The 15963-nt window shown below is 42.2% G+C and overlaps 1 protein-coding gene across 1 annotated transcript in view; it reads left to right on the forward strand.

The window, feature by feature from the left end:
* MACO1 (macoilin 1) overlaps positions 1 to 15745 on the forward strand; it is a 53369-nt gene extending 37624 nt beyond the window's left edge. Inside the window, exons 7-11 of the mRNA XM_019650212.1 lie at positions 3094 to 3252; positions 4579 to 4761; positions 6528 to 6648; positions 8898 to 9072; positions 13789 to 15745. Coding sequence (XP_019505757.1) covers positions 3094 to 3252; positions 4579 to 4761; positions 6528 to 6648; positions 8898 to 9072; positions 13789 to 13991 — 841 coding nt within the window. The 3' untranslated portion in view covers positions 13992 to 15745. The remainder of the gene's footprint in view (positions 1 to 3093; positions 3253 to 4578; positions 4762 to 6527; positions 6649 to 8897; positions 9073 to 13788) is intronic.
* The last annotated feature ends 218 nt before the right edge of the window (positions 15746 to 15963 follow it).

Consider the following 15963-nt stretch of genomic DNA (forward strand, 5'->3'; position numbering starts at 1 on the left):
AAGGGGCTGCAGCCTACGCCGTCGCCGGCGGCTCACAGCAGTCCAGCTCCAGGTTGAGCTATTGTTCAGCATCTTAGCTTTGGAGGGCAATGTCACTGGCCCTCATATATGGGATCTGAACTGGGGCCCTCTGGCATCCCAAGCCAGTTCTTAACCATCGCGCCACTAGGCCGGCCCTAGGTCAGTGTTTCTTAAACTGGGGAAAGCTGTTGCTAACTTACAGGTTTGATAAAACTGTTTGGAAAACAATAATTCAGAGCTTTACAAAATTAATGGTAGCAGTTATAATCCTGAAGCACTTTTAGTACTATGTCTTGTGAAATTGAGTTATTTTATTTTTGAAAATAAACTTTTTATTGAAGTATAACACATTCACAAAGGTATGTAAATCTTAAGTATACAACTTATAAATTTTCATGTAAACATACCCTTGAAACCACAACATTTTTGTTGTTTGTTGCTACTACATGTCTTTGACAAAATTTTTGTAGATCTACGTAAAAAAAATGTTGTTTAGTGTTCTGTGGTCTCCAGAAGTTACTCTAGATATTTTGCACTTTTTGCTCTTAGAACTGCATTCAACTCTGCATTTTTACGTTTTTCAAGGAGCTCTAAAATTTCATTCAAAATATTGTTATTCTTAGTTCATGGTAGGAAAATTGGGTTTTATCGATTAAAAAAATGCAAAAAAAGTAGTAACTGCAAATTATTGACATCTACTCTGTGCAGATTGAAATTTTCTTTTGTTCCCAGCGTGGCACATGCTTTGCCCCAGTCAGCTCGTTGTGGGAACTTGATTCCTGTGCCTCTGCATATGATACAGCTTAGGTTGCTAATCTGAAGAGACAGATCAGCAGCCGGCAGTAAGTGTGTCAGGCCTAGAAATCCTAGATCAACCTGGGAGGAACTTTAGAAATCATTAGCCTCAGATGGGGAAACTGAGTCCTGGAAGGTTGCATGCCTTGGCTGGGGTCACACAGTTGGCACCAGAGCGGAGTCTAGAATCCTGATTCTAAATCCCATTACTAAACCATGATAAGTCCCTATTCTCATCTTAAACCTCACCTTTTCTACTAAAAATACAACCCCCAAATTGTGAAATGGATTTCTCAAGAAAGAGAAATTACCTAACAGGTTTCTCAGCCAAACTTAATGGAGATAACCTGACAGCATCGACCTGTTTTGGAAAACATCCCTTGGGCTACTTTGGATGAATGAGGGATGGTGTGGGGTGGTATAAATGCCAGTCTGTAATTGTTTAGAGCCGTTCTGGGAGGACATTCAACTGGAATAACCCTGGCAATAGGGAAAATGTGGCGTGATGTCGACTTGTGACCCTTCCCTGGGGAGCAAGCTGTGTCAGGAGACCCAGCGGTGCTTCTGGCACACAAGGCCCCCAGTCTGCTCCTGGGCACTGGACGGGGGGACTGGTTCCTGTGCTTGGAAGATGACCATTGATGTTCTATGACTTCTTGTTTTTGAGATTTTTGTTTCGGTTGGCCAAATGTAGCTAGGTAAATAAAGCTGCTCTTTGGTGGGCCCTGGGGATTTAGTGCTTACTGAAACATGTCTGTCAGGACTTAGTCTATCGGAGCTGGCAGGCCCAAGGAGAGATCACCGTTGCCCTCCAGAAATCCTGATTCTGTTGGTACGTTGTATTCGTGAAATGCACAAGAGTCTCACCAGGACAAACGGGTTTTTGCCTACCTGTAATTTTGTAGGAAAAGTTGTCTTCTGAGTCTCACGTGGCAGCCGTCCTGTCCACAGTCCCATTTACCAGATCCATTCTGTTCTTTCTCACTGTTCCCAGAGTACAAGCCTTCCACAGAGGCCAGGCTGATTGCTCTGTCCCTCTAATACCTGTGGCTGCTCCTGTCTTTGAGCTTTTGAGCATGTTTTCCCCCTTGTTTAGAATGCCCCCCGCCTCCTTCCCTTCTATTTCTCTAAATCTGCCCAGCCGTCGAGGCACCACTCAGTGGCCATCCTCTCTCCTCAGAACTCATGTCGCACTTCTACCCATACCATGCTACAGGTCAGCCTGCTGGTGAAGAGTGGACTCAAGCTAGACTGCCTGTGTGACCTTGGACTGGAAGCTTTCCTGAATCCAGACCTCCTCATCTATAAAAATGGGAATAATGATTGCATTTAGCGATAGGTTGTGCAGATTGAATGAATTCATACTATTGAAGTCTATAGAAAAGTGCCGGGTACATCAGTTCTCATTTAAAATTAGTTATTCCTTCTAGCATGTATTTAATCATGGCCTTCCTTGGGTTACTGTTTAATCATTTTAAGTATCGGTTAGCCCCTAATGAAATTGTGAAGTCCTCTCATAAAGAAAGGGGCTTGGTTTTACACTTTCTGTTTTTAGTCATACATATGCACATAGTAGTTCCGCAATACGTATCACTGAAAATGGAACATTACTGTATTAAAGAAAATAGATGGAGCAGAAGTAAAGAATTGAAGAGAAAAGAAAGGCTTGGGTTACCAGATGGAGTTTTGTTATGATTCTTGGAGCATAATTTGTTCTTTTTTTCATTGTCATTGAGTCTAATGAACTCTCCTATCACAATCGCCAGAAGTGTGGACATCATTTAGTAAGGATGTTAGCCATTTCAGGAGGTTGTCTCAGACCCTGTTTTCTTCTAGGCCTGTGTTTGGGGGGAATCTGAAACAATAGATTCTGATCTATCAAAATGCCTCCACGCAGGTGGGTCCTGAGCTGGGTCTTACATTTCTCCTTTGCTGAGGGGCATGGGAAATTCACCAGTCGGGAGGGACCTTTAACTCTTCAGCCACCCTCTCTCTGCCTTCCACTCTTCCTTTATTAGCAGCTCAGGTACTCCTAAGCACCACCCTCACCCCTCAGCGTTCACAAACATTTGAGGGAAATCAGGAGTCACCCTCTGGTGGGAAGAGGTGGGGACCCACCCAGGCAGAAGCCCTCAAACAGCCGAATGCAGGCAGGAGTCCTGGTGACAGCAGGAGCTGCCAGAGGGGCCCTCCGCCGCCTCCCCTGCCGTCTGGGACTTCAGCCGGGGCTTCCCACAGAACCCAGTGATGAAAATGCTGCCTTTCTCCTCCTCCTAGGCTGGAACAAGACATCAAAAAGTTAAAGGCTGACCTGCAGGCCAGCCGGCAAGTGGAACAAGAGCTCCGCAGTCAGATCAGCTCCCTCTCGAGCACCGAGCGAGGCATCCGCTCAGAAATGGGCCAGCTCCGGCAGGAGAACGAGCTGCTGCAGAACAAGTACGTGCACTTTCGGGCCTTCGCTGAGCCCCGTGGCCTCACTGCTGCTTTTGTTTCCAAGGATCGGAGCACAAGATTCATGATGACAAAGGGACCTAGCAGAGAAGTTTTTAAAGAAAATGTTTAAAATATTTAATTTTGTACCAGATATTCAGCATGTTATAAAACCTATAAGGACTTATTTCAACAAAAGTTTATTAATATTACTATTTTGTTTTCTCTCGTTGAAGAACTTGTTCTCTTAGTTTAAAATACTTATTGCTCTTTTGTGATAATACAAGTAAAACTGACAGAAGTGTTTCTGCCACAATTTGAAACTCTTGCTCCTTTGAGTGAAAGTTTCCAGAGGATTAGACTCTATTTATTTTGATTTCTGAAACTAAAAAATGACATTGAACTTTGATTTCATTTGAAGAGGCAGGCAAAAAGTCAGCTCTCCTGTGTGAATTCTTGACACTTTCCATTAATTCATTCTGGAATTACTTCTTTACTCAATGTGGGTCTGTCCTGTTTTTAAATCTCTAAGCAGTGTGTATCTGCAGTCGTGGTAACTGTTCTAGACTTTGGGTTTTTTGGGCTTGTCCCATTGAAAGAGGAGTCCTTCAACATTTTTAAGGAATGTAACTCAAAAGCTAAAGCATTATAGACAAATAACCTTTCCATTGCTTCTGACCCACATATGTGATGGCTGTAGCATTGGTTCTAGAGAATATCTCATTTTTATTGCTGTGAGATAAACTCCCCTTATATTGATGTGTAAAGCGGGGGTATAGTAGACAAGGAAGAGGGACTATGGCTGAAATTTCTATCTGAAATTAAGTATCATCTATTTGGGGATACTCCGAAAAATATGTCTCACAGCTGGAAAGAAAAGGCCGCAGCATAATTATATTCAAGCAAAGAAAGACTTTCCCCCTCCCACACTAGTTTCGGTGGGGTTGGTTCCATCAGCTGTTTCTTGGTCAAACTGAAGTTCTTTCAGGGTGCTTTGGGGCACTCGAATTAGTTTTACAATTATTTCCCTCTGATATAATAGAAATTTGTTTATCCTAGTTTCTGAATTACCTTCTGTAGAATACTTAACCTTGATAGGACCGAGGTCTGCTTCTGTATCTTGTATGACAGCTTATTTATTGGTGTTTAGGAATTGTTAAATAATAATGACTGTGTTTTCCCTGGGCACTCTGGGAGTTGACACTTAATGATTTGCTGTTCAAATCTCCTGTTTCCTTTGGCCTTAAAAATGATAAAGAGGAGCCATGTTTCTCCAGGTTTTATAGTGGGCATTTGTAATTGTAAAACTGTATGACAATCATTTCCATATAGGTTACATAATGCTGTGCAAATGAAGCAAAAAGACAAGCAGAATATCAGCCAGTTGGAGAAAAAGCTGAAAGCTGAGCAGGAAGCCCGAAGCTTTGTAGAAAAGCAGTTAATGGAGGAGAAAAAAAGGAAGAAGTTAGAAGAAGCTACTGCAGCCCGGGCTGTTGCATTTGCTGCTGCGTCTAGGTATGTGCTTGTCACCTGAGTGCTTAATCCATTATTGGCTTTCCTTATTTATACCAAGACAGCCGTGGGAACTTGATGCCTTGGGCAGGATTGCAAAGAAACAATCATGCACGGATGGATTGCTTTTAAGTACGGTTTTATTAGCTGGTTTAAACTCCATCTGTGCAAGCTTGCGCGCTTATAACAACCTCATCCCTCAGTGACCTAGTCCGTGAAGTGAGATGAGGGAATCACTTTGCCTCCCACATGTAGGAGGCAAAGTGCTGCTCAGAAAAGGGTTTCCGGTCACTTTCTTTAAGACCAAATGCTTTGAAAGAACCAACTGGAATTCTGTTCTCTTTATATATAGAACTATCATTACTCCCTGCTCTTAAGTGTGTGTTTCTGGAGTTTTTATCTTAAAATGGAAGAAAGGTAAAATCTTGGTTCCCCAAGGTCTGTATACTGACTGCTTTTATCTTGGTTGGGTATCAGCAAACTGTCAAATGAGCTGGAAAAGATGGAAAAAAACTCAACAATACCGAGACATAAGTCACTATTAGGTATCATTGAATATGTGGAGTGATGAAAATTAGGGACTACTTCCTATGCTGTTGAAAAGTATGCAAGTATTCCAACACCTGATTGGTAACTGCCATTCGAATTCTAGTAAGGACAGAAGATAGTTAAAAGCCTTTTTGTTTGTTTTGGCTTCTACTTCACTTTATCACTTGTTCTTTTTTGTTTTCTTGACGAGTGAAGTCCATCTGCGTGATAGGGGTCAGTTATGGGTTTTACTGATGCAGAGTGAGGGTAAACGTTACTATTTATTTCATTTTAAGTTCCTACCCAAATTGTATCTGTGGAATACAGTTCTACTCTAACTCTTCACTGAGTTTTGCTTTTTTGTGGTTGGTGTGTTAATAGCCTTCCTTTAGGTTCTAGCATTTGCAGAATAAGTGATCAGTCATCATTTTACCTTTTGGGAAATTACAACAGGAGAGAAAGAACTCTTTCTCCTGTGTGATCCCACCTTCCCCCAGCAGACTGCACTGTGGATGGCTGAGCTCGCTTGGCCCATCAGCATCTATGCAGACTCACAAGACCCTTAACTAGCCTCCATCTGGCCGTTTCTGACATCTGAACACCTACTCAGCTTTGGGCCGGCCACTGCCATCATCTTTTGTAGTTTATCCTTAGAGAGCCCTGAGAAGCCGCCTAATGCTGCTCCCTTCTTTCTCTGTTTACTCCAGGCATGTGGCCACTTCATGACGAAAGAAAGGTGAAATTCCCAAAGCCTAGCCCTTCAAAAATGAGCGCACTGCCCCCTGCTGGGTATGTCCGGCTCTGTCTTGCTCAGCTTGTACACATTGTCTCAAGTCCTATGGCCTCTGGGAGGCTTGCTAGATAGGGAACCTGGGAAACCTCAGTTCTTATCCCAGTTCTGTGACCTACAAGCTAGGGGACCTTGGACTAGTATTTTATATATATATATATATATGTATATGTATATAGCCTTAGTTTTCTTATCTGGAAAATGGGATAATATACACTATCCCCGTAAAGAAGGTAGTATGGGTAAAGTACCTTGCTTGGTGCCTGGATCATATTAGGTACCAGTTAATGATAATTATTTCAGATTATTTGTTGAAATTATCAGAGAAGAGAGAGAATGAGCAGACCGAGCCAAAAGCTAATACCTCACTCTGGAGAAATATCAATCATGCGATATATTTAAACCTATAGTCTTGTAAATCCTTTTATGTCCTTCTCTTCTTTTTCAAAAGGGGGGAGTGCACCGAAACCTTACGGAATCGGATCAGAGAATTAGAGGCAGAAGGAAAGAAGCTCACAATGGACATGAAGGTGAAAGAAGACCAGATCAGAGAACTAGAACTGAAAGTTCAGGTAATGAGGGATCAAAAGACTTTCTCGGACTTGAACTCCTCTTCTGTGTTTGATTTGTGGTCTGTGTTGTAATGGGGAGATGGTGCCTTTCAATACAGGCAAATCCCATCGCATCTGAAAACCTCTCTATGACAAAAGGAAGCTCTAATCTTGTCCAGCTCATTCATGTCATATTTAATTCAGCCGGATTCTGATACAAGCCAGAAATGTTGACGGTCCCTTGATGTGTTTTATACCAGAATTTGACTTACTGTAGATTCATTTCCCTTTTCAGGTTACAGGCCAGATTAGTGTCCTTTGGAATTTATACACCCGTTTTTAGCCCTAACCCTCTGTCCGTCTCCAGGGAACTGAGCATTCTGGGTGCTCTGAGCCTTGCAGATTGCAATTCTCAGCAGTGCATGGTGAGGAAAGCCACCAGTGCTGTGGACATAGCCAGTTTTTTGGGCCATGTGTACCTTAGCTAAGTTTTTGGCATTGGCTCTTCAAAGGGACATTTAAAACTAATGTCAGATATTATGAAGTTACAATAATTTGAATTGTGTGGAACTGGTAAGAAATTACTGGCAGGTTCGTGAAGTAGAATAGATGACCTAGAGACAAATCTTAAAGTGTGCAGTAAGGTGGAATCAGAAATGGACAGGAACAGTGAGGATTAGTCAGTAAAAGGCTTTGAAACAGCGATAACTGGAAAAAGTAAAATTCGAAGGTCATCTTGTACCACACAAAAATTCTAGATGAAGGGTTGAATGCAGCAAAAAAGGAAACATTTTGTTTTAAACTAGCTGAAACTATAGAACTTATTTGATCTTGGAACAGGAGAAAACTTTCCAAACAAAAATGGAAGAAATCATAAAGTGAAAAAAAATCAATTGGAGAAGGTACAGATATTGCAACAAGTATTATAAATGAGGAATTAATACTCAGTATATAAATAGCTCATAAAAATTTCTCAGAAAAGGTCAAATATACAGAAAAATAGGCAAAGGACGCGAACAGCAATTCACAGAAGAAGTATAAATGGCTGATAAGAACATAAGAATACATACTCTTCAATCACCAAAAACATATAGATTGAAATTAGATATTATTTATCTCTTGTGTAACTAGCAAAAAATTTTTAAATGATAATATCGGTCTCGGTGAGCCTGCAATGAAATAGGCCTTGTACATTGCTAGTAGAAGTATAACTTTCTGGAAAACGGTCCTGTACTTTTTAAGTATTTCCCTTTTTAGGACTCCAGCCTAAGGTAAATTTTTTTAAATCTCTCTAATGATAGGTATACGAAGATGTTCGTCATAGTGGTTTATAAATGAAAAAAAAATGGAAACAATCTTAACAATAAACAATTTGTTTAATAAATTATGGTACATTTACTTGTGGGGATATTATACAGCCATTAATAAATACATTTTCAAAGAGCAGTTGAGATATGTTTTTTAAAAACTATAACAAAACTGTACATATACTATGATTTTAGTTATGTTAAAAGATACATATATGCTCAAAACACTAAAAGAAAACACCAAATTTTTCAGTGTTGGGATTTAGAGTGATTGTCATTTTCTTCTGTGAACTTTAATATATTTTTAAATTCTCTGTAATAAGTTCAGATTTCTTTCTTAAAACAAAGAAATTAAAATATCTATATATACCAGGGGTGCCAAAAAAATGTATACCCATAACTTGCAGTCATCTTTTGTTATCAGTATATGTTGAGTATTACAATATTAATACAGTTTTTTCCTTTCTTAAAATGTGTATACATTTTTTTGGCACCCTCTGCATTTATTGGCTACCTTACCAGAGATTTTAAGTGGGTTTATTCTGAAATATGCCCTGTCAAAATAATTAACATTTTTACAATTTTTAGTGTAGGTTGAGAGTAGCATTTTGTCAAATTTGGCTACAGCATTACAGCAACATTTGCATCTAGCAGCAAGGAAGAAGTTCTTTGTGGTTCTGAATTAAGCTTGTAAGAAAGTGTTTTACAGGAGTTCGCTGTTCTCTAGAAACAGTCCAACACAGTCAAAGTTATCTACTAAAATGTTTTTATATGTACAGATCACCATATAAATACATTTTGTACTCCCTCTAAGTGGTGAGGGCTGAACCCATGAAATACCAGCATTCTATGTTCTAGGGGCCAGGTCAATAATAGTGGGATCTTATTTGTGATTTCAGGCTAATTTGTAGACATCGATGCCAAAACTATCTTGTAACATTGGTGCTTTAATGATATTGATAGGAGCTTCGGAAGTATAAGGAAAATGAGAAGGACACTGAGGTGTTAATGTCAGCCCTCTCAGCCATGCAAGATAAAACGCAGCACCTGGAGAACAGCCTGAGCGCAGAAACAAGAATCAAGCTGGACCTGTTCTCCGCACTGGGGGATGCGAAGCGACAGCTTGAGATTGCCCAAGGTGAGAGCAGCAGACCGCAGGTGAGGTGGTGTGGCTGAGAATGCAAGAGGGACGCAGAGAGCAGAGTTCCTGTAGAGCTCAGAACCAAAGGCATTTCCGTTTCTCCTCAAGTGGTTTTGACAAGTGCCCAACATTGACATTTAGGAGTCATCACATTAATTCATTCTGCAGACATCATATTTTGGGGTGAGAATGTGTCAAGGGCAGGGCATTACAGAGAAGAGTGTGAGCTTCTGTGCTCAAGGACTCCCAGTGGTGTTGAAGAAATAGAGAGCTGCGGAGTCACCCAAAGGTGCTGGTGCAGCAGGGTCTGTAGAAGCAGAGAGAGGGGTAGGGACTAAGGCAGCCTGGGGTGTTCGAGGGTCATTTCTCAGGGGAGCTGATGTCTGAGCTGGGTCTTGAATGATGAGAAGGGCTTAGCCCAGTGAGGAAGCAAGGTAACAGGGGTGAGGGGTAGAGAGGCATCTAACAGAGGCTTGAGCAAGGCAAGGGAAGCTAGGAGGGCCTGATGTGTTCAGAGCTGCAGTTGGCTCTGCTTGACGGGAGTGAAGATTACAAATGAAGGAGTCTTGGGAGGAGAGTCTGGAGAGCTGGCTGTTTACTTAGCAGATGTTTACTGAGACCTACTATGCTCCAGGCACTGTAAGAATCCCTGAGGGGACAGACAACGACAAGCCAATACATAATATGTCGGTGGTGCTGGTGCAGTGAAGAAGATAAAGCAGTGGTGAGGCAGGACTCGCGTGCGCGTGTGTAGGGCTGCTAGTTTGACATGGTGGACATGGAAAATCCTTTGAATAGGTAGCCTTTAAGCAGAGACTGAAAGGAAGAGAATGAGTGACTCATGTAAATCTGGAGGGGGGAAAGCATGCGTGGTGGCCATTGGGACTGCAGCCTGTATGATGGGGAGAGTTGTCAGCCTCAGAAGCAGCAGCAGCCTCCTTCTGTAGCCCACGGAAAGTACTTTGGACTTGACTGTGAGCAATACGGGAACCTTTGGAAGGCCCTGAACAGAGGCATGATGTGACCTGATGAAAATAAATTGGATTTTGTCCAAGAAATTGATTAGCCACCAGTAGATTACTGAAAAAAAAAATTCAAACAATTGACTTTATAGAAAGAAAAGAATATTTCAACAAGTACTTAAAGAGTATTCATTCTTATCCTGTGTAAAGCATTGTACTAGAAGTTAAAGGGGAGACAGATGAACAAGACAGTCTAGTGGGGGATCAACTAGGGCAGTGATGCTCAAACTTTTTGGTCTTAGGGACCCCATTACATTCTTAAAATTATTGAGAATACCAAGGAGGTTTTTTTTAACTGGATTATTATCTATCGGTGCTTACCTAATAGAAATTAAAACATTTATTTATTCATTTTAAAATAACATAAGTGTATACTTGTTAATATAAATAACGTTTTTATGAAAAATAACTATATTTTCTAAAAAAATTATTAATGAGAAAAATGATATCGTTTTACATTTAGCAAATCTCTTTAGTTTCTGGCTTAATAAAAGATAGTTCGTTTCTCATCTCTGTTCTACATTCAACCTGTTGTAATTTCACTTGCCATGTTGGTTCTGGAAGATTCCACATATGCCCATGAGGGAATGAGTGTGCAGAAGGCAAATAGTATCTTAGTATTATCTTGGAGCTAGTTTGGACCCTGTGAGAGGGCACGTCAACGAGGCCTGCTGCCATTAGGTAGAGGCAGGGCTTGACAGGCCAGAGGAGGGGTCAGGGGTGGCTGGGGAGGGGAGGGGTCACGGAGTGGGCTTTGAAGGGTGAATTCTGAGAGCAGAGAATGGCAGGAAGAACTGTTACCCGAGAGAGTAGTGTAAGTGAAGGAAAGAAAGTGCTGGGAAGGTCCAGGTGAGCAGTGACCTCAAGCTGGGGGACGTGGGGGAAGAGAGTGGGAGATGGGGAGGACCGTGAATAAAGCCATACTTGAGAATATATTCCCTGGGTTTTCAGGAAGAAGGGGGTGACATGTTCTGGCTGTTCCTGTGGGACCCTCTTTCCAGGAGCAGTGTGAAAGATGGAGTTGAAAGGTTGAGTGGAGGCGGAGAGGCCAGTTAGGATGCTGTCACTGTGTTCTGTAACATCTAAGAGGTGATGAGTATGGGGGAGGAGTATGGTCCAGACGGGAGGGAGGCACCAAGGAAGAAGAGCAGGACAGGTATAAGGAATATGAAGAGAGAGTGAGTTTGGTTTGGGATGTTTTCAGTTGCAGTTGCTTCCTGGACACCCAAGTGAAAGATCTTCATCAGTCATTGGGAATTTGAGGCCTAAGCCCCAGAGGACCAAAACCCCTGGGGGAAGGGGTGGGCACATATAGAAGTTGGGAGAAGTTAGTGAAACCATAGGAGTGGCTTGGACTGGCCCAGCTGGTAGAGCAAGAAGAGAAGGAAATTGAGAGTCAGGCTTATTCATGCGTGGACTCAGGGAAAGGCATTAAAAAAAAAAAAAGGTTCCTGGGAGACCTGCTTTTGAAGCTGAACTTCTGATCCTATGCTTTTTTTTTTTTTTCCTGCTTTTTTTTCCTTCTTGGCTCCAGCTCTCTGAGATGTGGCCAGACCTCTCTGCCTCATCCCGTTTACTTGGATTTGCGNCTTTTGAAGCTGAACTTCTGATCCTATGCTTTTTTTTTTTTTGCCTGCTTTTTTTGCCTGCTTGGCTCAGCTCTCTGAGATGTGGCCAGACCTCTCTGCCTCATCCCGTTTACTTGGATTTGCGAACTTGGAAGAGATTCCACCCTGCAGCGAAGAAGCACCTGGTCTCAGAGTAGTGAGGGGAGCCAGCCTGGGAACTCTTGTAAAGCAACAAAAGAAACAGAGAGAAATGTCTTTTCCAGAGCTCTGGGAATGTTTGCATATTACTGATTAAAGAAATCCCACTTAAATCAGCATGGAAAAAAGAGCCGGTGGCTCATGTGTCAGATGCCCTTCGGTACTTCATTCACCTGAGGCTTTTGTTCAAAGGAAAGGAGGATTTTGATGCTCGCTTGAAGCTGAGAGGACATGAAGGAAGTCAGAGGGAGCAGGTCCTTCCTGCTGCTCTTTGTAGCTGCCTTCCCTACTATTTCTCTCCACTGTCACGTTCAGAATATTCTAGTAAGAACCCAACTTTGTAATTCAAATCAAACTCCTGTTGCTTTTCTCCTTCCTACTGTCTATATCATTTGATTCATCCTGGTTCCAAAATGACTTTTATTTCTACTACCTCCTTTTAAAACATGTGTCACCATGCTCTGTTACATTTTAAATGTATTACCATCTTCTGCAGGACTCAAAGGAGAGCAACTCAAATGTAGCCTGTTTCTTTTTTAAGCATTTAAGTTTCTGAAGGGCTACTCCTAAATGTTCTTCCCCTAGAACAGGGAGCTTCACAGCATGATGGAAATTGCATGGGCTTTGGTCCTGGGTTGACATCTTGCTCTGCCCCTTAATAGCTGAGTGACTTTGGGCAAGATACATAACTTGAAAGCAGAGCCTCAGCTTTCTACTGAGCTGTGCACTAGGGATGTAGCAGTGGAAATAAAGGAGATACAGTCTGCACTCAGGGAGCTCAGCGGACAGTGGAGAGATGGTAGACACAAATCATCACCCATATGAACAGTTACAAGAGACGGAGGGGTGCGGTAGGTAGGGGTGCGCTCTGGAATCCAGGCTGGCTCTCACTCAACCTCTCTGTGCCTTGGTTTCCTCGTCTGTAAATTGGATGATGATGATATCCCTCCCCCCATAGGGTTGTTGTGATAAATAAATGAGTTTGTATAAGGAAGTACCTAGAACAGTGCCTGGTTCATATGTGTTAGCCACTGTAATTATCATCATTACAAAGAGTAAAGTGACAGAAAGGAAAGTTTAGGATATGTTGAGAATCTAGGAGTTGGGGTGGTGGGAGGATTTAGATGGGAGGATCACGGAAAACATTGTGAAGAAGTAGAAATGGAAACCTCAGCACAGAGAGAGCAGGAGAAATACAGAACTGGAAGCAGCTCTGAGGCAGGCGGGAGCTGGTTGGATCACAAAACTGAGTGTAGTGAGGGAGGGTGTTGCGAAAGCGTCCACCACGTGCAAACTGGGCAGTCGGTCCGAGGGGCACTGTGCCCAGAGGCTGGGGCAGCGATGTGATCACGTGAGAGCCCCCAGTGGGGCAGCCACAGAGCGCCATTTATTTTCTACAGGAGGACTCAGGGCAAAGTGTATTGTTGTGATTGAGTCCGAGAACTCAGTATTCCTTGGTCTTTCACTTAAAAATGGCCCATCCTCCCAGAAAAATATTACAGCTCAAGAGGGAGAGCCGTAGTTCAAAATCAGCACCCTCTTAGTCTGCCACAGGTAACTACCATGCTCACAACGTGGCTCCTGGAAACTGACCCCTTTGCTTAGTCCCCCCCAACATAAACAATCCCTTTTTACCGGTAACCATGGTCCACAGGCCAGATCCGGCCTACTGCCTGTTCTTACACCACCCATGAGCTAAGAGTGGTTTGCACATTTTTCCATGGTTTGGAAAAACAAAACAAAACATGACAAAGACAGCATGTGGCTCAGAACACCTAAAATACTATTTGGCCCTATCCAGGAAAAGCTTGCCTCCCCTTACACACCATCAAACCTGGAGTCACATCCACATGGATTGGCCCAAGAGGGCACTGCGTTGAGTTAACCTGTCCCTTCTCACTAATGGTGGGTCTTCCATCTTCCAGGACAAATTCTTCAGAAAGACCAGGAAATCAAGGACCTAAAACAGAAGATAGCCGAAGTCATGGCCGTCATGCCCAGCATAACGTACAGTGCCGCCACCAGCCCCCTGAGCTCCGTTTCCCCCCACTACTCTTCCAAATTTGTGGAGACCAGCCCCTCTGGACTCGATCCCAACGCCTCTGTTTACCAGCCCCTGAAGAAGTGAGGGCCAGCAGTGTGTTTCGCCCAACAATTAGGTTACCAGGCGGCATCGCAAAGGAGCGTCTCTGGCAGTCAAGATATAAAAAAAAAAAAGTTTATATCGTATTTTGTGGGACTGTATATGTTGTCGTTTTTAAAAAGCGGGGGAAAGATAACATCCAAGTCTGATTAGAACTGCCCATCAGTTTTTCTTGTAAATTTTTAGAAGACCTCACAGAAACTTTGCAGTTTATTTTTCTCGGCCAGTACATTAAAACCATTCTTGGATTTCAAGTAGCCAATTTTGCCTTTTATGTATTCTTACAGTTTCCTCTTGAAGAAAAAAAAAAAAAGCAGGGTTTTTGCTTCTCAACCCTTTATTTTTGTTTTGATCCTAAATAAGCAAAACCTGCGCATTTAATTCACATGGGATGATAATAAAAACATTTAGTTTTTAGAGTGAAAAGGTTAAATAACGCAGCGTTGATTGTTAGCTGCTTTTAAAAAAGTGATTATTGATATGACAGAAAACAAAAATCGATTACCCCTCTAAAGATCAAACAAATTCAAGGAGCGTCGTTTAAGCTGAGGGGAGAGATTCAGGTGATGAGACGAGCTGTGAGACTCACAGGGCTCGTGTTTGAAATGTTTCTGTTCCCATCGGTGTGTCTAGTCCTAGAAAATTGCTAGCAGCAGTCTGGTTCACAGTGCCTTGGGAAAAGATATTTCAAGAGGAAACTTGGTGATTTTAAAGTATTTTCCCCCTTTGTCACCATCTGTCTTCTTTCTGTATCAAGCTCACTGCGGATCCTGCTGTCACACTGGTGGGTAGCTGGGCTGTTCGTTACCACCGCGGCTGCGTATTCTGTTTCCCCTCATGGAAAGCACCACAATGTCCTGGACTTGACACGAGGCCAGCACCTGGGGAAGGGGAGCTGGGGACGTTTGTGTACGAGAGACTACATGACAGCTAATAAAAGCTGCAGTCCTAGGTTTTTTTGTTTTTGTTTTGTTTTCATTTCATTTCATTTAACTGTGCTTCCCACTCGTCATCATCTTGTGTTTGATGGTTTAAAAGAAACTTGACTATTCCTCAGCTCTTGTGCCAAGGAGGTTTGTTTTTTTTTTTAAGAGTTTTTAAACTCAGAACTCTGCACAAAGATTTCAGTTGCAAGTGTATATTATACATTGGTAGAAAAGTGTTTGCACTGGCAACTTTTGGAAGTGTTTCAGAATTGGGGTGGGGGTGGGGGGAGGGACTGGGAGAGGGAGGGGCAAAGCAAAATTGTATTTGGAAACTAGGAAAATTAAGAAACCAAATAGATTGGTTTTGCTTCCTTGCCGTGGATTCTGGAAGGACACAGTTCTTCTAAAATTTCCTGTTAATTGGCATGTACGTCTCATTTAAAGCAAATTAAGTAGGACAAGCAAGTCAGCAAAATAGAAGTATTAAAAAGAATCATCCTTTTAATCACAGATCTTATTTTGGGATTAAAAAAAAAAAACTTCTAGCTTTAGCCAGGTGTGCATGTTGCTGCCATTTTGCATTTTTTGAGTCATCTTGTGTAATTGTCACCATGAAAGTGTTACTCAGAATTGTCACAGATTTTTTTTCATCTTTGTGCAAAAACATGGAAAATTGTCACTGACTTTGTGTTGAGGTTTCCCCCATTTTGCTGCCTTTTGGGACACTATTTTCGTTAAATATTTGGTCTTGGCTGCATTCTTTTTTTTTTTCCTGTGGGGTTCAAAAGAATAAACATTTTCTTACAGATAAAACTAGTTTTCTGCCTTTTTAACTTTTCAGGAGGGCACAACAAGGTAGATTGTTCTGAATGGACTGTAGATTGTTGCTCTTGTTCTCTCCTCAGCTCAGCCAGCACCCCTGTCAGGTGGCAGTGTCCCGGATGGCTGTGTCGCATGTGGTGGGGAGCAGACACAGGATTTGGGATAAATCCATCCAGGGTTTCAAGTTGGTTTCAGTTCTCGTCTTTCTT

Source organism: Hipposideros armiger, unplaced genomic scaffold (genome assembly GCF_001890085.2).
Source record: "Hipposideros armiger isolate ML-2016 unplaced genomic scaffold, ASM189008v1 scaffold_138, whole genome shotgun sequence".
In the NCBI taxonomy this organism is placed as follows: Eukaryota; Metazoa; Chordata; class Mammalia; order Chiroptera; family Hipposideridae; genus Hipposideros; species Hipposideros armiger.